Raw genomic sequence first — 20551 nt, 5'->3', positions numbered from 1 at the left:
GGCCCAAATACAATACAAGCTGCACCTCACACCTCAGAGCAGCTACCAGAGAGCCCAAATACACAACAAGCTGCACCTCACACCTCAGAGCAGCTCCCAGAGAGAGCACACAACCAACCCGAGCTGCACCTAACCCCCCAAGCTTGCCACCACTCCCACTCCCCCCTCCCTTCCTCGCACGACTCTTCCCCTTTACCTTTTTCCTCCGTTTCTTTTGGTTTCCTTTCTTTTCGAAGCAAACCTTTTCCCCCTTTTCCTTTTATTTTTTTGTTTCCCCGTTTGGTTTTCTTTTCTTTTCTTTTCTTTTTTTTTTTGTTTTCTTTTCTTTTCTTTTCTCTAGCGGCACTTTTTTTGGGCTCGTTTAATTTTTCTTCCCCCTCCCCCTTCCCCTCCGCCCCCCTTCCATCCCCCGTTCCCTCCTCCCTCCTCCCCCTCCCCCCCAACAGATCAGGTTGCAGCTGTGGGATACCGCGGGTCAGGAACGTTTCCGTAGCCTCATTCCCAGTTACATCCGTGACTCTGCTGCTGCTGTAGTAGTTTACGATATTACAAGTAGGTATTTTGGGGTTTTTCCTTTGTGTCTTTTTTCGGTTTTTGTTTCGGACACCCCGGGCTTGACTTTTTCTTTTCTTTGTTTTGTTGTTTTTGTTTTTTTGTTTTTCCTTTCTTATTTTTCTTGCTTGTTTGACCGATTTTTGTCAGGTACGGTTGCAATTGTGGGACACAGCAGGTCAAGAACGGTTCAGGAGCTTGATTCCTAGCTACATTCGTGACTCCACTGTTGCAGTTGTTGTTTATGATATCACAAGTGAGTGGGGAGGGGGTTTAACACCAAAAATGATCTCTCCATTTTTAATCCTTCAACACCCCTCCCCCCCCCCCCCCCCCCCCCCCCCCCCCCCTCCGTTTGGTTTATTTTTTTTGGTTGTTTGGTTTTGCTTTTTCTTCTCCATGCTTTCAGCTTGAGCTTTTTTTGCATGTTCCTCTCACGGTCGTCTGCTCAGTCTTCATCCTGGTATGGAAATTAAACCACCACCACCCCCCCCCAGAAAAAAAGAATTGGATTCTAGGCAAGCTTGAAGCTTCTTGTGGTGGAATCAGAGAAATAAAGCACCCCCAACCCCCCCAAAAAAGAGAATTGAATTCTAGGCAAGTTTGAAGCTTGTTGTGGTGGAATCAGAGAAATAAAACACCACCACCCCCCAAAAAAGAGAACTGAATTCTAGGCAAGCTTGAAGCTTGTTGTGATGGAATCAGAGAAATAAAGCACCACCACCCCAAAAAAGAGAATTGAATTCTAGGCAAGTTTGAAGCTTGTTGTGATGGAGTCAGAGAAATAAAACACCACCCCCCAGAAAAGAGAATTGAATTCTAGGCAAGCTTGAAGCTTGTTGTGGTGGAATCAGAGAAATAAAGCACCACCACCCCCCAAAAAAGAGAACTGAATTCTAGGCAAGCTTGAAGCTTGTTGTGATGGAGTCAGAGAAATAAAGCACCACCACCCCAAAAAAGAGAATTGAATTCTAGGCAAGCTTGAAGCTTGTTGTGATGGAATCAAAGAAATAAAGCACCACCACCCCCCAAAAAAAGAGAACTGAATTCTAGGCAAGCTTGAAGCTTGTTGTGGTGGAATCAGAGAAATAAAGCACCACCACCCCCCAAAAAAGAGAATTGAATTCTAGGCAAGCTTGAAGCTTGTTGTGATGGAGTCAGAGAAATAAAGCACCACCACCCCAAAAAAGAGAATTGAATTCTAGGCAAGCTTGAAGCTTGTTGTGATGGAGTCAGAGAAATAAAGCACCACCACCCCCAAAAAAAGATAACTGAATTCTAGGCAAGCTTGAAGCTTGTTGTGATGGAATCAAAGAAATAAAGCACCACCACCAAACCAAAAAAAACCCTGGCTTCTAGGCAAGCTTGAAGCTTGTTGTGATGGAATCAAATAAAGCACCACCACCCCAAAAAAGAGAACTGAATTCTAGGCAAGCTTGAAGCTTGTTGTGATGGAATCAGAGAAATAAAGCACCCCCAACCCCCTCAAAAAAGAGAATTGAATTCTAGGCAAGTTTGAAGCTTGTTGTGATGGAGTCAGAGAAATAAAACACCAGCACCCCCCAAAAAAGAGAATTGAATTCTAGGCAAGCTTGAAGCTTGTTGTGGTGGAATCAGAGAAATAAAGCACCACCACCCCCCCAAAAAGAGAATTGAATTCTAGGCAAGCTTGAAGCTTGTTGTGATGGAATCAGAGAAATAAAGCACCACCACCCCCAAAAAAAGAGAACTGAATTCTAGGCAAGCTTGAAGCTTGTTGTGGTGGAATCAGAGAAATAAAGCACCACCACCCCCCAAAAAAGAGAATTGAATTCTAGGCAAGCTTGAAGCTTGTTGTGATGGAGTCAGAGAAATAAAGCACCACCACCCCAAAAAAGAGAATTGAATTCTAGGCAAGCTTGAAGCTTGTTGTGATGGAGTCAGAGAAATAAAGCACCACCACCCCCAAAAAAAGATAACTGAATTCTAGGCAAGCTTGAAGCTTGTTGTGATGGAATCAAAGAAATAAAGCACCACCACCAAACCAAAAAAAACCCTGGCTTCTAGGCAAGCTTGAAGCTTGTTGTGATGGAATCAAATAAAGCACCACCACCCCAAAAAAGAGAACTGAATTCTAGGCAAGCTTGAAGCTTGTTGTGATGGAATCAGAGAAATAAAGCACCCCCAACCCCCTCAAAAAAGAGAATTGAATTCTAGGCAAGTTTGAAGCTTGTTGTGATGGAGTCAGAGAAATAAAACACCAGCACCCCCCAAAAAAGAGAATTGAATTCTAGGCAAGCTTGAAGCTTGTTGTGGTGGAATCAGAGAAATAAAGCACCACCACCCCCCCAAAAAGAGAATTGAATTCTAGGCAAGCTTGAAGCTTGTTGTGATGGAATCAGAGAAATAAAGCACCACCACCTCCCAAAAAAGAGAACTGAATTCTAGGCAAGCTTGAAGCTGGTGATAGAATCATAGAAATAAAGCACCAGCACCCCACCCAAAAAAAAACCCCTGGATTCTAAGCAAGCTTGAAGCTTGTTGTGATGGAATCAGAGAAATAAAGCACCACGACCCCCAAAAAAAGAGAATTGAATTCTAGGCAAGCTTGAAGCTTGTTGTGATGGAATCAGAGAAATAAAGCACCACCACCCCCCAAAAAAGAGAACTGAATTCTAGGCAAGCTTGAAGCTTGTTGTGATGGAATCAGAGAAATAAAGCACCACCACCCCCCAAAAAAGAGAACTGAATTCTAGGCAAGCTTGAAGCTTGTTGTGGTGGAATCAGAGAAATAAAGCACCACCACCCCCAAAGAAAGAGAACTGAATTCTAGGCAAGCTTGAAGCTTCTTGTGGTGGAATCAAATAAATAAAGCACCACCACCCCCAAAAAAAGAGAATTGAATTGTAGGCAAGCTTGAAGCCTGTTGTGATGTAATCATAGAAATAAAGCACCACCACCCCACCAAAAAAAACCCTGGCTTCTAGGCAAGCTTGAAGCTTCTTGTGATGGAATCAGAGAAATAAAGCACCACCACCCCACCAAAAAAACCCCTGGCTTCTAGGCAAGCTTGAAGCTTCTTGTGATGGAATCAGAGAAATAAAGCACCACCACCCCACCAAAAAAAACCCTGGCTTCTAGGCAAGCTTGAAGCTTCTTGTGATGGAATCAGAGAAATAAAGCACCACCACCCCAAAAAAAAGAGAATTGAATTCTAGGCAAGCTTGAAGCTTGTTGTGATGGAGTCAGAGAAATAAAGCACCACCACCCCCAAAAAAAGAGAATTCTAGGCAAGCTTGAAGCTTGTTGTGATGGAATCAAAGAAATAAAGCACCAGCACCCCCCAAAAAAGAGAACTGAATTCTAGGCAAGCTTGAAGCTTGTTTTGATGGAATCATAGAAATAAAGCACCACCACCCCCAAAAAAAGAGAACTGAATTCTAGGCAAGCTTGAAGCTTGTTGTGATGGAATCATAGAAATAAAGCACCAGCACCCCCAAAAAAAGAGAACTGAATTCTAGGCAAGCTTGAAGCTTGTTTTGATGGAATCATAGAAATAAAGCACCACCACCCCCAAAAAAAGAGAACTGAATTCTAGGCAAGCTTGAAGCTTGTTGTGATGGAATCAGAGAAATAAAGCACCCCCACCCCAAAAATGAGAATTGAATTCTAGGCAAGCTTGAAGCTTGTTGTGATGGAATCAGAGAAATAAAGCACCCCCAACCCCCTCAAAAAAGAGAATTGAATTCTAGGCAAGTTTGAAGCTTGTTGTGATGGAGTCAGAGAAATAAAACACCACCCCCCAGAAAAGAGAATTGAATTCTAGGCAAGCTTGAAGCTTCTTGTGGTGGAATCAAAGAAATAAAGCACCACCACCCCCAAAAAAAGAGAATTGAATTGTAGGCAAGCTTGAAGCTTGTTGTGATGGAATCAGAGAAATAAAGCACCACCACCCCCCAAAAAAGAGAATTGAATTCTAGGCCAGCTTGAAGCTTGTTGTGATAGAATCATAGAATGGTCTGGGTTGGAAGTTACCTCTAAAGGTCCTCTAGTCCAACCCCCTGCAGTAAGCAGGAGCATCCTCAACTAGATCATGTTTAAAGCCTCTCCCAAATGCCATCATTTTGGAACCTTTTCTCCTTTTGCATTCTCCTGAAGCCTTCCCCCCCCCACCCCTGCATTCTGAAGCTTTGTTGCCTTTTACTCCTCTCATCTCTTTTTTTGGTCCCCCTTCATTTTCCTCTACTATCACCCATTTGGTCTCAACCACCTGAATCATGTTCATGGCTTAACCGAGCGTTAACTGACACCCTGAGCCCTATAACTCGCTTCACTTCATTTGCCCTCCCCCCACCCAAATCTGGGCGTGGGGTGGGGGTTGGGGGGGGGAGGGGATCCACTTGCCACCCCCATTTTTCATTTCAATCAGCCACTTGCTCATCTTGCAACACCTAAACCTGACCTCTGAGCCCCCCATGCTTTTAACAATTGCTCTTTCCTTTCTTACTAAGGTACGTACACTTATGTCAACTAAAATCTCAGTCCTGTTCCAAGCCTGTTTCCTCCTCCTCTTCCTCCCCTCTCAAGCCAGAGACCCCCTCCCAGCCCTAACTTACTGTTTGTTTACTTAAAAAAACCCACCCCAACTAGGACAACTAAACCTTTCCATTCTGAAGCAAAACTAACTGAAGCAGTGGCCTAATCCTATACAAATGCAAACCTCAACCCCAACTTGGCTTGATGACTGAGAAAAAAAATCACAGCAGGGATTTAGGGGCTTGAAAAGAAGGCTTTGAAGGGAGCTAAAAATTGCAAAGGTGAGCTGGAAACTTGGGCTTCTTGGCTGTTTTTTTTTCCTAGCAAAGAGATTATTAGCAAGTAGTAAAGAGGGGGAATTAAGATCAAGCCCTGCCTGTCTGTCTTGCCGTATATTGCTGTGCAGTAAAAGCCATTAAAACAAAAGAATCAATGCTCCTCCAGAAGTGCTGCAGAGCTTCCCCACTCCTCCCTTTCTCAAGTGCTAGAAACTCAAGATGCTCTTTGTGGAGCTGCTGGAGCTCTGTGGCAGCTTCTGTTCCTTATGGGGATGCAACTTTCCCACCACCAAGCTGCCCTCAGTAGATGAGGAGAGCTTCCCAAAGGCTTGACCTTGCAGTTTTTAAGGCTGTGTCGTTAAGATGAAAGGTGTGTGGAGAGGGGAAATTGGGGTTTAAGGTCTGTGGAGTGGTAAAAATAGGATTTAAGGAGTTGAATTGGGGTTGAAGGTCTCTGGAGAGATAAAAAGAGGATTTAAGGAGTTAAATTGGGGTTTAAGGTCTCTGGAGAGTTAAAAAGAGATTTTAAGGAGTTAAATCTGGGTTTAAGGTCTGTGGAGAGGTAAAATTTGGATTTAAGGAGTTAAATTGGGGTTTAAGGTCTGTGGGAAGGTAAAATTAGGATTTAAGGAGTTAAATTGGGGTTTAAGGTCTGTGGGAAGGTAAAATTAGGATTTAAGGAGTTAAATTGGGGTTTAAGGTCTGTGGAGAGGTAAAATTGGGGTTTAATGTTCCTGGACAGGTTGAATTGGGGTTTAAGATCTCTGGAGAGGTTAAACTGGAGCTTAAAGTCTGGGGATTACTTAAAATGGGATTTAAGGTCTCTGGAGAGGTTAAAGTGGGATTTAAGGGGTTAAATTAGGGTTTAAAGTCCATGGATAGGTAAAATTGGGATTTAAGGAGTTAAATTGGGGTTTAAGGTCTGTGGATAGGTTAAATTGGGGTTTAATGTTCCTGGACAGGTTGAATTGGGGTTTAATATCTCTGGAGAGGTTAAACTGGGGTTTAAAGTCTGGGGATAGATTAAAATGGGATTTAGGGTCTGAGGAAAGGTTAAATTGGGGGTTAAGGTCTGTGGAGAGGTAAAATTGGGATTTAAGGTCTGTGGATAAGTTAAATTGAGATTTAAGTTCTCTGTATAGGTAAAATTGGAGTTTAAGGTCTCTGGATAGCTTAAACTAGGTTTTAAGGTCTCTGGATGGGTTTAATTGGGGTTGAAGGTCTGTGGAGAGGTAAAATTGGGATTTAAGGATTTAAATTGGGATTTAAGGTCTGTGGATTGAGATTTAAGTTCTCTGGATAGGTAAAATCGGAGTTTAAGGTCTCTGGATGGGTTTAATTGGGGTTGAAGGTCTGTGGATAAGTAAAATTGGGGTTTAAGGTCTCTGGAGAGATTAAACTGAGGTTTCTGCTTCCCTGGAAATGATTTGGGAGCTGTTTGGAGCTCAGGGTTTAATCACAGAATGGTTTGGGTTGGAAGGGACCTTTCAAGGTCATCTAATCCAACCCCCCTGCAGTCAGCAGGGACATCTTCAGAGAAGGGTGGTCAGAGTCCCAAGCAACCTGCCCTGGGATGGTTCCAGGGATGGGGCATCTCCCACCTCTCTGGGCACCCTGGGACAGGCTCTCACCACCCTCAGCATAAATGATCTAGGAAGTTACAGAATCCCAGTATGGTGTGGTGGGAAGGGAGCTCTGGAGCTGAGCCAGTCCAACCCCCCTGCTCCAGCAGGGCACCCAGCAGCTTGCCCAGGAGCACAATGGCTGGAGTGGGGTTGGAAGCTCTCCACACAAGAAGACTCCACAACATCTCTGGGCAGCCTGCTCCAGGCCTCCAGCACCCTCACACCAAAGAAATTTCTCCTCATCTCCCATCAAGTGGAACCTCCTGGGTTTGAGTTTGTGCCCATTGCTCCTTGCCCTGGGACTGATTTATTGTATAAAGCTGATACTTCCTAGAGAACATCCTGAACCTGGCAAGTAAAAAGAGCTCACAGAATGGTTTGAGTTGGAAGGGACCTTTCAAGGTCATCCCTGCAGTCACCAGGGACATCCCCAACTCGAGCAGGTTGCTCAGAGCCCCAAACAACCTGACCTGCACTGGTTCCAGGGATGGGCATCTCCCACCTCTCTGGGCAACCTGGGCCAGGCTCTCACCAGCCTCAGTGTGAAAAATGTCTTGCTTCTCTCCAGTCTATTCCAGATGAAGCTGCTCCAGATGTGTAGCTCATACTAAGTACTTTTGAGAAGCAATGAAGCTGCAGGAGCCTCCTGCTCGTAGGTGGCCAAATCAGGAGCAGCACAGATTCCTAGAATCCCACAATGGTCTGGGCTGGAGGGGACCTCCAAAGGTCATCCAGTCAGCAGGGACATCCTCCAGGTTGCTCAGAGCCCTGTTGAGCCTCACCTTGACTATCTCCAAGGATGGAGCCTCAACCACCTCCCCGGGCAACCTGTTGCGGCGTTCCAGCAGCCTCATGGTGCAGAACTTGTTCTGGCACCTGAGCCCCCAGCTTCCCTACAAAATAGTTTTATGCTGAACTACAAAATTAAAAGCAAATTGGTCAACCCCCCCCCCAGGAGTGAAGCTTCTCACTTAACACTCAGCCAAATTCTAGCTCACCCTGGGTCCCTCTCTTTTCCTTGCAGTGCTCCACTTGAAGCCCATCCCCAAGTTTTCTTGGTGGCACGCGCAGGGTTTCACTCGCAGGTTATGCCCCCACCCCCCACCACTCCCACCTCCCCCTTTTAGGCCAGTTGCAGAGATTGTGAAGCTTTCATGTGAGCCTTGGAGCTGTGTTGGGCAGAGCTCTCTGCAGGACATCCCCCAGTGATGATGACCTCTCTGTGCTGTTCCTCTGGTAGATGTCAACTCCTTCCAGCAGACAACGAAATGGATCGACGACGTCCGAACGGAAAGGGGCAGCGACGTCATCATCATGCTGGTGGGGAATAAAACAGACCTAGCAGATAAGAGGTAGGGAGGAGCAGCTCACCTTTCAAATCCTGCTTCTTTAATCCACTGCTGGGTGGGTTCTTTTGGGAGCTTGGGTTTGTAGACAAGAAGATTTAGATTTTATTCCATTTTGCCCCCCAAAATGTTGGAAGGGGTCTTAGAGAATGGAACGGAATGGAATAGAATAGATGTAATGGATTGGGGCAAACCCCCTCCCCACCACGCACAGAAATAATGACTCAGACAAACTGATTGCAAAAGTAGTGGAGAGTTTAAATAGAGAACAGTGAGTGTGCACAAAAGGAAACATGGTGACAAGAAAGAAACCAAAGTAAACCCAGAAAGACCCCAAACCCCACCTGAGGGTGCATCCAAAACCCCCAGGGCTCCTTCTTCCCCCTCCCTCTGCTGGGCTAGTCTCAGCTGGCCAGGCCTGAGACTGCCCATCCCCCTGTGGCCTTGGGCCCAATCAGGCCCATGGCTGGGAGATCTCTCCCCCAGTTACCAAGTCTTGGAGAGGGAAGGAAAGAGGAAGTGCCAGACCCCACCGCAAAATTTATAGTGGTGCAAGGGATTATGGTAGAAATACCTAATTTCCTGAGTCCACCCACTGGGATGGACTTCTGGACACAGGAAACACCCCTGTAGCAGAGGGCACCCAGCCCAAACTATGACAATGGAATGGAATGGAATGGAATGGAATGGAATGGAATGGAATGGAATGGAATGGAATGGAATAGAATACTGGCTGTTACAGTGAGAATTGAGAGCCAGAAGTTTGGGTTGGAAAGAACCTTTCAAGGTCAACTAGTCCAACCCCCCTGCAATCAGCAGGGACACCTTCATCTACATCAGGCTGCTGGAGAGGGATTTGGAAGAGTCTGTTTGGCCCTCTTGGCTGTTCCAGTGAGAATGGAGACCCAGGAGTTTGGTTTGGAAGGGACCTTTCATGGTGTTATGTAGTCCAACCCCCCTGCAATCAGCAGGGACACCTTCATCTAGATGAGGTTGCTTTTAAGGTTATCCAGTTCAGCCCCATCAGCAGGGACACCTTCACCTGGATAGGTAGCTGCAGAGGGGTTTGGAAGAGTCTGCTTGGCCCACTTGGCTGTTCCCCAGAGAATGGAGAGCCAAGAGTTTGGTTTGGGAAGAACATTTCAAGGTCAACTAGTCCAACCCCCCTGCAATCAGCAGGGGCACCTTCATCTACATCAGGCTGCTGGAGAGGGATTTGGAAGAGTCTATTTGGCCCTTCTGGCTGTTCCAGTGAGAATGGAGAACCAAGAGTTTGGTTTGGAAGGGACCTTTCATGGTGTTATGTAGTCCAACCCCTCTGCAATCAGCAGGGACACCTTCATCTAGATGAGGTTGCTTTTAAGGTTATCCAGTTCAGCCCCATCAGCAGGGACACCTTCACCTGGATAGGTAGCTGCAGAGGGGTTTGGAAGAGTCTGCTTGGCCCACTTGGCTGTTCCACAGAGAATGGAGAGCCAAGAGTTTGGTTTGGGAAGAACATTTCAAGGTCAACTAGTCCAACCCCCCTGCAATCAGCAGGGACACCTTCATCTACATCAGGCTGCTGGAGAGGGGTTTGGAAGAGTCTGTTTGGCCCTCTTGGCTGTTCCAGTGAGAATGGAGAGCCAGGAGTTTGGTTTGGAAGGGACCTTTCATGGTCTTATGTAGTCCAACCCCCCTGCAATCAGCAGGGACCCCTTCATCTACATCAGGCTGCTGGAGAGGGGTTTGGAAGAGTCTGTTTGGCCCTCCTGGCTGTTCCAGTGAGAATGGAGAGCAGGAGTGATGCTTGTCTCCAGCTGTGCTCAGTGTGTGGCATGTCTGCAGGGGCAAAAATAAGCCCCATGAAATGCTTTCAGAACTGTTACTGAATTAAGGTTGAAGTTGATGTTTGGAATGTTTGCCTGATTTTTCTTCCCCCTAATTCTGTGTTGTCTTCCCCAGGCAAGTGTCCATTGAGGAAGGAGAAAGAAAAGCCAAAGAGCTGAATGTAATGTTCATTGAAACTAGTGCAAAAGCAGGCTACAATGTAAAACAGGTGAGTCCCAGCCCTCCATCTGCTCCTACTGATGCACTCTGGTGGAAACAGTACTGCCCTGGCTGCTGGGAAGCCCTTGCTAAAGATGGTGGGGAGATGTTTGTGGTCTGTACCCAAGAAGAAACATCTCAGAGTTGAGTTGTTGGCTGAAGTGCAGAAGGATCCCAGAGCTGGTAGCAAATCATAGAATTGTTTGGGTTGGAAGAGATCATCTCTAAGATCATTGAGTCCTTCAAGCCAGCACCACCACAACCATCAAACCATGGTGCCAAGTGCCTGCTCCACAGGTTTTTTGAACACCTCCAGGGATGGGGACTCCACCACCTCCCTGGGCAGCCTCTTGCAATCCCTGACCACTCTTGCAGCAAAGACATTGTTCCTCAGCTCCAACCTAAGCCTTCCCTGGTGCAACTTGAGGCCATTTCCTCTCTTCCTGTCACCTGATGCTTGGAGAAGAGCTCATTCCAACCTCCTTTCAGGGAGTTGTAGAGGGCAATGAGGTCTCTTCTCAGCTTTGTCTTGTCCAGACTAACCTTGAAACTTCCAACTGAGTTACAGAATCATGGAATCACAGAATCATTGTGCTTGGAAAAGCCCTTTAAGATCATCCACTCCAACCATTCTCTAACTTTGCCAAGGCTGGTGCTGAACCATGGCCCTCAGCACCACAGCTCTGCCTCTTTTAAACCCTTCCAGGGATGGAGATTCCAGCACCTCCCTGGGCAGCCTGTTGCAGTCCTTGAGAACCCTTGAGTGAAGAAGCTTCTTGTAATATCCAAACCTGAAACAATTTGGATCTTCTTTCACCTTAGAAAAGACAAATCCTTGTGGGTACAGAACCCTTCCTGAGCTCTTGCCAATGCAGCTTTGATGTTTAGCTTGAAGGATTTAAGGCATAAGCCAAAAAAATAGTTGGAGAGACCCACAGGTCTGAGAGCTGTTTCTCATACCCCCTGAGTGAACAAACGTGGGTGAAACCACTCCAGGAAGACTGTGATGGCTTAAGATGGGCCCAGAATGGTGGTGAATGGTGCCACCTCCAGCTGGCAGCCAGGCACTGGTGTTGTTTCCCAGGGATCAGTGCTGGGCCCAGTCCTTATCTTTATTGATGATCTGGATGAGGGGATTGAGTCCATCATCAATAAGTTTGCAGATGACACCAGGCTGGGAGCAGGTGTTGGATGTTTTAGAGGGTAGGAGAGCTCTGCAGAGGGACCTTGCCAGGCTGGGCAGATGGGCAGAGTCCAAGAGCATGAGACAGAACACATTCAAGTGCCAGGTTCTGCACATTGGCCACAACAACCCCATGCAGTGCTACAGGCTGGGCTCAGAGTGGCTGGAGAGCAGCCAGGCAGAAAGGGACCTGAGGGTAGTGGTTGAGAGTAGGCTGAACATGAGCCTGCAGTGTGCCCAGGTGGCCAAGAAGGCCAAGGGCATCCTGGCCTGCATCAGGAACAGTGTGGCCAGCAGGATCAGGGAGGTCATTGTGCCCTGTCCTCAGCACTGGTTAGGCTGCACCTTGAGTGCTGTGTCCAGTTCTGGGCCCCTCAGGTGAAGAAGGACATTGAGATGCTGGAAGGTGTCCAGAGAAGGGCAACAAAGCTGGGGAGGGGTCTGGAGCACAGCCCTGTGAGGAGAGGCTGAGGGAGTTGGGGTTGCTTAGCCTGGAGAAGAGGAGGCTCAGGGTAGACCTTATTGCTCTCTACAGCTACCTGAAGGGAGGTTGTAGCCAGGAGGGGGTTGGTCTCTTCTCCCAGGCAACCAGCACCAGAACAAGAGGACACAGTCTCAAGCTGTGCCAGGGGAAAGTTTAGGCTTGGTCTTAGAAAGAGATTCTTCCCAGCAAGAGAGATTGGCCATTGGAATGTGCTGCCCAGGGAGGTGGTGGGGTCAGCATCCCTGGAGGGGTTCAAGAAGAGCCTGGATGAGGCACTCAGTGCCATGGTCTGGTTGATTAGATAGGGTTGGGTGATAGGTTGGACTTGATGATCTTGGAGGTCTTTTCCAACCTGGCTGATTCTGTGATTCTGAGATGCTTCTAGTTTATACAGTGAGACAGTGGCAACTGCTGTTCCCACACTGTTGGAAGGCACTGAGAGGTGTGAGGGAGCAAATGCTCTTGGAGATAGAGCCAAAGCTGTTTGTTTCTGGGTGAGGACAAATTGCTTTGGAAGCAGAGGAGAGCAGGGAAATGTCTCCCTTGCTGATGCAGCTGCCACAAAAAACGAAGCTTTGGCTTTTGGGAGGGGAGCTGCAAGCTCTTTGGACTCTGAGCTGCTGGATGAAGGTTGAGCACTTGTGGTAATGAAATCACCTGGCAAGGAGGCAGGTGGTGGAAGTGGTCAGGATTGAGCTGGTGTTTTCAGGAGAGAAATGTGGCTTCAGCTTCTTGGTTATGTAAGAAAGATGCTCACCAGCAGATCCTGAGGAGAAGGCTTATCCCAGCGTCCCTACAGGATGGGATCCTGCTGTGCCAGCCAGCAGTTTCTCACATGGAGCTGTGACTGCTGAAGCATGGAGCAGCTGATCTTCTGGTAGGAGGAAATGCAAGATGTAGGGAGATGGGGGTGTTCAGCCTGGAGAAGGGAAGGCTCTGGGGAGACCTTGTATTGGCCTTCCAGTACCTGAAGGGGGCTACAGGAGAGCTGGGGAGGGACTTTTGACCAGGGCTTGGAGTGATAGGGTGAGAGACAATGGATTGAAAGGGGAAGAGGGGAGATTGAGACTGGAGATGAGGAAGAAATTCTTTGCAGTGAGGGTGGGGAGACACTGGAACAGGTTGCCCAGGGAGGCTGTGGATGTGCCCTCCCTGGAGGTGTTCAAGGCCAGGCTGATGGGAGGTGTCCCTGCCCACGGCAGGGGGCTGGAACTGGATGATCTTTGAGGTCCCTTCCAACCTAACCCATTCTATGATTCATTCCTGGGTGCCCCCCAGAGCAAACACATGCACACCTCTGTGTGTAGGTGGATGATCATGTGTGTTGGATAGCACAGAATGGGTTGGGTAAGGAAAGGCTTCTAAGATCCTTCAGTCCAACCTTCAACCCAACACCATCATGGCCATCACACCATGGCCCCAAGTGGCCATGGCCACAGGTTTCTTGAACACCTCCAGGCATGGGGACTCCACCACCTCCCTGGGCAGCCTCTGCCAATCCCTGACCACTCTTGCAGCAAAGTACAGTTTTCCTCCTCTCCAACCTGACCCTCCCCTGGCACAATTTCAGGCCATTTCCTCTCATTCTATCACCTGAGACTGAGGAGAAGAGACCAACCCCAACTCCCTGCAGCCTCCTTTCAAGGAGTTGCAGAGAGCATATCTCACAACCACAGAATGTTGTAGGTTGGAAGGGACCTCCAAAGATCCTCCTGTCCAAACCTCCTGCAGCCAGCAGGGACATCCCCAACCAGAGCAGGCTGCTCAGAGCTCCAAACAACCTGGCCTGGGATGGTGCCAGCCATGGGGCATCTCCCACCTCTCTGGGCACCCTGGGACAGGCTCTCACCACCCTCAGTGCCAAACATTTCTCCCTTCTCTCCAATCTGAATCTCCCTTTTTGAGTTTCCAACCATCCTCCCTTGTCCTGTCCCAACAGGCCCTGCTCAAGAGTCTGTCCCCAGCTTCCTTCTCAGCCCCTTCAAGTCCTGAGTCTGGATAGCTGCAGCAGGAGCTGGCATGCAGAGCTCCAGCAGGAATTGATAACACAGGGCTGTGAACTGTGTTGCACATCACAGACAGGAGTAAAGGCTCTTAACTCTTAAAGTGTGCCCTGACTTTGTCTGCTAGTATCAGAATCACAGAATGGCCTGGGTTGGAAGGGACCTCCAAAGCTCATCCAGTCCAACCCCCTCTGCACTCAGCAGGGACATCCTCACCTAGCTCAGGTTGCCCAGAGCCCTGTCCAGCCTCACCTTGAATATCTCCAGGGATGGAGCAGCAGGATGGTTCACTCTCTAATGGAGCCATAGATGTGGTATCTCAGTGCTGCCTTCCCTGGCTTCAGAGCCAGGCTCCAGCAATTATGCTGCCAGAGCCCAGAGGCTGCCTTGTAATTAAGGCTGTGATTGTGTGCTGGAATCCTTCATCTTTGCTTAAACACTTGAGAGCAGCTGCCTTGCTGAGAGGAATGATGATGATGGTGATGATGATGATGGAGCTCTGTACTTCCTCTGGCCTAGTCCCAGGCTTCCTTCCAATAGCTGAAGGGATCCTGCAGGAAGGCTGCAGAGGGACTTTTGCTAAGGGTGTCTAGAGCCAGGCCCAGGGGGAATGGTTTGAAGCTGAGGCACAGCAGGGTTAGACTGGAGCTGAGGAAGAAGTTCTTCAGTGTGAGGGTGGTGAGACTCTGGCACAGGCTGCCCAGGGAGGCTGTGGCTGCCTCCTGCCTGGGGGTGTTGAAGGCCAGGCTGGATGAGGCCTTGAGCAGCTGAGTCTAGCTGAGAGGTGTCCCTGGGCCTGGTGGGGAAGTTGGAGGAGATGATCTCTGAGGTCCCTTCCAATCTAAACCATTCTGTGACTCAGGGAGTTGCTGTGCAGCTGCCCTATTTCCAGAAGCCCTTCTCCAGGCCTGTAAGGCAGTGTGTGGATGTCTTGGGCCAGCTGGAGCCCTGCTGATTTGAGATGCAAGCAGCAAGATCTCGCCTGTGCTACGCCTGCAGCCCAGTTTTGTCATGAGATTGCTGTCCTTGAATAACACTCAGGCTTTGGAAAGCCACCACAGGCTTCTGCAGCCAGGACAGCAGCTCCATTTAACACAGGATGAGGGAACAAACTTTGGCTGCTGCTCTTTGATGCTGAAGCCATTCAAGGATGGTGCTAATGAGCTTGTCAGAGCAGAAAGCCATTTGTGGAGCTGCAGCCTCACTTGCAAAGCCCTCCAGAGGAAAACTCTTCCTTGTGTAATGGAGCTCTGCTCAAATCATGGCTCTGATTTTAATTGCCAGGTTACCAGCTTCTGAGGCTGCTCCTGTGAGGAAATGGAGTTGGTGATTCAGCTCCAGCAAAAAAACAACAACCAACAAACAACAAAACCAAGCTGTGGAGGGAATGTAGGAGCTGCTTCCCCCTGTGTTAAATGGAAGATTTAATGGTCCAAGGCACAGTTCTTGTTCTTCACTGACCTCTCTGCTCTGCTGAGACCCCACCTGCAGCACTGTGTCCAGTTCTGGTGCCCTGCAGCACAAGAAGGACATGGAGCTGGTGGAGAGGGTCCAGAGGAGGCCACCAAGATGATCAGAGGGCTGGAGAACCTCCCCTGTGAGGACAGGCTGAGAGAGTTGGATCTGTTCAGCCTGCAGAAGAGAAGGCTCCAGGGAGACCTTAGAGCAGCTTCCAGTACCTGAAGAGGGCTCCAGGAAAGCTGGGGAAGGACTTTTGACAAGGGCTGGGAGTGACAGGATGAGGGGTATGGATTGAAGCTGCAAGAGGGGAGATTGAGACTGGAGATGAGGAAGGAATTCTTGCCAGTGAGGGTGGGGAGACACTGGAGCAGGTTGCCCAGGGAGGCTGTGGATGTCCCCTCCCTGGAGGTGTTCAAGGCCAGGTTGAATGAGGCCTGGAGCAACCTGGGCTGGTGGGAGGTGTCCCTGCCCATGGCAGCTCTCCTGTAGCTCCCTTCAGATATTGAAATGCAGCTTTTGACCTCCTGAGCTGCTTTTAGCTTCTTGTTCATCTTTTCCTGCTGGAAGGCAGCAGTGAGGAGAGGGCAGAGCAGGGCAGGGCAGTGACTACAGCTCTGTGCTCACTGCAGCTGTCCTCCAGCTCTTAGAGAGCCTGACTTGGTGTCTGCAGGTGGCTTGAGCCATGCTTCAAGCGGTGTCTTGTTTCCATGCCATGATCTTCTCCCAACAAAGACACAGAGAGGAACAGGCTGCTGAGAGGTTTTTTTTGGGGTTATTTTTTGCCATTCTCCCCTGGGCCATGAAAGTGTCACAGAACTGGTTTGGATTGGAGGAGACTTTTAAGGTCATCAAGTCCAACCCTTAATCCAGCACTGCCCCAGGGCACCTCCAACCCATGGCCCTCAGCACCACATCTCCATGGCTTTGAGACCCCTCCAGGGATAGGAACTCCACCACTGCCCTGGGCAGACTGTCCCAGGCCTTGACAACCCTTTTGGGGTTCCTCACTGCTCCTCACATCCAAGCTAAGCCTCCCCTGGGGCAACTTGTAGCTGTTGCCTCCTGTCCTATCACTTGTTCTTAGGGAGAAGAGACCAACTCCCACCTCACTCCAGTCTGCTTTCAGGGAGCTGTAGAAAGCAATAAGGTCTCCCTACAGCCTCCTTTTCTCCAGCCTCAACACCCTCAGCTCCCTCAGCTGCTCCTCCCCAGCCCTGTTCTCTAGACCCTTCCCCAGCTTTGTTGCCCCTCTCTGGCCATCCAGCTCTCAATGTCCTTCTTGGAGTGAGGGACCCAGGATTTGAAGTGTGGCCTCGCCAGTGCCTGTCCCAGGGGGACAGTCCCTGCCCTGCTCCTGCTGCCCACACCATTGCTGCTCCAGCCCAGGCTGCTGCTGCCCTTCTTGGCCACCTAGGCAACCCCTGGCTCCTCTCCAGCTGCTGTCAACCTACCTCCCCAGGTCCTTTCCCAGCAGGCAGTTTCCAGCCCTTCTGCCCCCAGCCTGGAGCATTCCTGGGGTTGTTGTGACCCAAGGGCAGAACCCAACCCTTGGCCTTGGTAATCCCTATCCCACTGGCCTCACCTAGGAGCACAGCTCAGAAGACAGCTAACACAGCCCTTGGGGCTGAGGTGCAAGGGAGTAACCTGAGGCTTGGCTCAGAGGTAGATCTCCAGAGTACAGAGGATTTGTGCTGGCTGAAAGCTGGACACTACAGGCTTTCATTTTCTGGCTTCTCTGGCAGTTCTTATCCCCAAGGACTGATCTGCTGAGCTGCTGGGACAGGCCTCAGCTCTTGCAGTTGCAGCCTTGCCAAACTAAATTGGACAGATGATGTCTGCTGCTGCATCTGTTGAGGCAGAGCTGTCTCCAGTCACCAGGGCACTACACACTTCCTGATCCTTCAGGTTTTGGGGTGAGGAGGAAGGGAGTGGATGATACTATGGAGTGAAAATGGTGATGGTATCATTCTTGGGCTCAAGTGATGCAATAGAAGGGTTTTGGATCCTGCAGGTTTCACAGAGTGGCAGAGGTTGGGAGGGACCTCTGGAGAGCATCCAGGCCAAGCCCCCTGCCAAGCAGGCTCACCTGGAGGAGGTCACACAGGAGCACAGCCAGGTGGGGTTGGGATGTCTCCAGAGATGGAGACTCCACCACCTCTCTGGGCAGCCTGCTCCAGTGCTCTGCCACCCTCAACCTCAAGAAGTTCCTCCTCCTGTCCAGAAGGAACTTCTGCTGTTCCAGTCTGTGCCCACTGCCCCTTGCCCTGTCCCTGGGCACCACTGAACACAGCCTGGTCCCATCCTGCTGCCAGCCACCCTTGAAGTATTGCTCAGCCCTGATGAGATCCCCCCTGGGGCTGCTCTTCTGCAGGCTGAACAGCCCCAATCCTCTCAGCCTCTCCTCACCAGAGCTGTTCCAAGCCCCTCAGCATCTTTGCTGTCCCCTCTCCAGCCAGTCCCTGTCCCTCTGGAACTGGGGAGCCCAGAACTGGCCCCAGCACTCCGGCTGTGGCCTCAGCAGGGCAGAGCAGAGATGGAGGAGAGCCTCCCTTGCTCTCCTGCTGGCCACACTCTTCTTGCTGCACCCCAGGATGCCCTTCTTGGCCCCAAAGCCACCTTGCTGGCTCATGCTCATCTTGTCCACCAGGACTCCCAGGTCCTTTGCCCCAGAGCTGCTCAGCTCCCAGCCTGTCCTGCTCCAGGAGGTTGTTCTTGCCCAGGGGTAGGACTCCATACTTGCCCTTGGTGAATTCCATTAGATTGCAGCCAAGACTAATTTCCAGGGGAACCTTAAGACTGAGGAGAGCAGCAGCAGAGCAACTTCCCTCCCTCAGTGCAGAGACTGTGAGCTGTTTTGTGCTGTCAGCCCTGAACAGGCTTTCAAAGCCTTTAAGATTCTTGCCCTGTCTCAGCAGTCTGTAGCTTGGGGGGATCTCGTTGTCTGCCTGCCCAGAATATGTCAGGGTTCATTTTGCTGCCTTGTAAGAAGAGAGAGAGGGGCAGGAGAGCCCCCCCCCAAGGCCTCCTTGCAGCAGTACCTGGCACACTTCAGGCTTGCTCTGCAAGGTCTGAATGTGGTGTCTGGCAGGAAAACTTTCTCACAGCATGGCTAAGGCCTCTGCACTGACCCTGTTTGCATCAGCAGCTTGGCTCTGTCTCCTCTCCTTTCATTTCCATCTTGATGGGCAAGAATCCTTCTTGGGAGCTGAGCTGCTCAGGGAATGAGAATGAGGGAAATGTGTTTGTGTTGTGCTCTTGCATTTGGGAACAAAGAGCTTTCTTGTTTGGCTTTTCCCTCTGGACAGTGAGCACACAGAGTCACAGAATGTTAGGGGCTGGAAGGGACCTCCAGAGAGCATCCAGTCCAACCCTCCTGCAGGTCACACAGGAACACATCCAGGTGGGTTTTGAGTGTCTCCAGAGGAGGAGACTCCACAGCCTCTCTGGGCAGCTTGCTCCAGGGCTCTGCCACCCTCACAGTTTTCCCTTAGGTTGCTCCAGCTTGTTCCCAGTGGCCCTTGTCCCATCATTGGACATCCCTGAGCAGAGCCTGGTTCTGTCCTCCCCACACTGCCCTGCACATCTTTATCAACAGCAATGAGGTCACCCCTCAGGCTCCTCTGCTCCAAGCTGCAGAGCCCTCAGCTCCCTCAGCCTGTCCTAACAGGGAGATGTTCCACTGCCTTCAGCACCTCTGTGGCTCTGAGCTGGACTCTTTCAAGCAGTTCCTTGAGGTCCTTCTTGAACTGAGAGGCCCAGAACTGGACACAATATTCCAGATGTAGCCTCAGCAGGGCAGAGTAGAGGGGGAGGAGAAACTCTCTGGACCTACTGACCACAGCCCTTCTCATCGACCCCAGGGTACCACTGGGGCCAAGATCCTCCTGCTCTTTCCATGTTGCTGCTGAGGAGAGGCTGGTTCATGCCTAGCATTGGTGACATGGATCTCCTGGGGATTTGCTGGCTGGAGGAGGAGGAGAAAAAAGCTCAGTGTGATAAATAATGGTGAGAGATGAGGAGGTTTTCAGAGTTTAGTCAGGGAGGAGATTGCAACTTGAGTGCTGAAAGAGGCTTTGGGTGGCTCTTGGTCTTCCAGATAGCTTCATTTAACTCCTGCCTTGGGGAAAAAAAATAGTCCTGAGTGCTCAGCACTGTGATGTGTTCATGGAGGGGGAGAAGGGAGCAGATCAGCTCCCCTGCCTTCCAGGACACTGCTTTTTAGCTCAGACCACAAAATCATAGAAGAATGAAAGTTGGAAGAGCTCCCTGAGATCATCAATCCAACCATCAAGCCAGCACCACCATGGCCACTAAACCATGTCCCAGAGTGCCATGGCCACAGGCTTTTCAACACCTCCAGGGATGGTGAATCCACCACCTCCCAGGGCAGCCTGTTCCAGTGCCTGACCACTCTGGCAGGAAAGACATTTTTCCTAATACCCAACCTAAACCTCCCCTGGGACAACCTGAGGCCACTTCCTCTTGTCCTGTCACTTGTCCCTTGAGGGGAGAAGAGAACAATCCCCACCTGGCCCCAGGCTCCTTCCAGGGAGCTCTAGAGAGTCAGAAGGTCTCCCCTCAGACTCCTTTTCTCTAGGCTCATCAACCCCAACCCATGGCCCTCAGCACCACATCTTCATGGCTCTGAGACCCCTCCAGGGATGGGGACTCCACCAGTGCCCAAGGCAGACTGTCCTGGGCCTTGACAACTCTCAAGGGTTTCTTCATTGTTCCTCATGTCCAACTTAAACCTTCCCTGAGGCAACTTGAGGCTGTTGCCTCCTGTCCTATCACTTGTTCCTAGGAAGAAGAGACCAACTCCCACCTCACTCCAGCCTGCTTTCAGGCAGCTGCAGAGAGCCAGAAGGTCTCCCCTCAGCCTCCTCTTCTCCAGGCTCCACACCCCCAGCTCCCTCAGCTGCTCCTCCCCAGCCCTGTTATCCAGACCCTTCCTCAGCTTCATTGCCCTTCTCTGGCCTAGCTCCAGCCCTCAATGTCCTTCTTGGAATGAGGGACCCAAAACTGAACCCAGGATTTGAGGTGCAGCCTCCCCAGTACCCAGCCCATGGGCACAAT

At 50.0% G+C, this 20551-nt stretch overlaps 1 protein-coding gene across 1 annotated transcript in view; it reads left to right on the top strand.

The window, feature by feature from the left end:
* RAB6A (RAB6A, member RAS oncogene family) overlaps positions 1 to 20551 on the top strand; it is a 135404-nt gene that overhangs the window by 68815 nt on the left and 46038 nt on the right. The window contains exons 4-6 of the mRNA XM_054164845.1: positions 447 to 552; positions 8211 to 8322; positions 10261 to 10354. Coding sequence (XP_054020820.1) covers positions 447 to 552; positions 8211 to 8322; positions 10261 to 10354 — 312 coding nt within the window. The remainder of the gene's footprint in view (positions 1 to 446; positions 553 to 8210; positions 8323 to 10260; positions 10355 to 20551) is intronic.

Source organism: Dryobates pubescens, chromosome 10, assembly GCF_014839835.1.
Source record: "Dryobates pubescens isolate bDryPub1 chromosome 10, bDryPub1.pri, whole genome shotgun sequence".
Lineage (NCBI taxonomy): Eukaryota > Metazoa > Chordata > Aves > Piciformes > Picidae > Dryobates > Dryobates pubescens.
The sequence above is the reverse complement of the archived record's forward strand: the minus strand, read 5'-3'. Positions and strand labels throughout refer to the sequence as shown.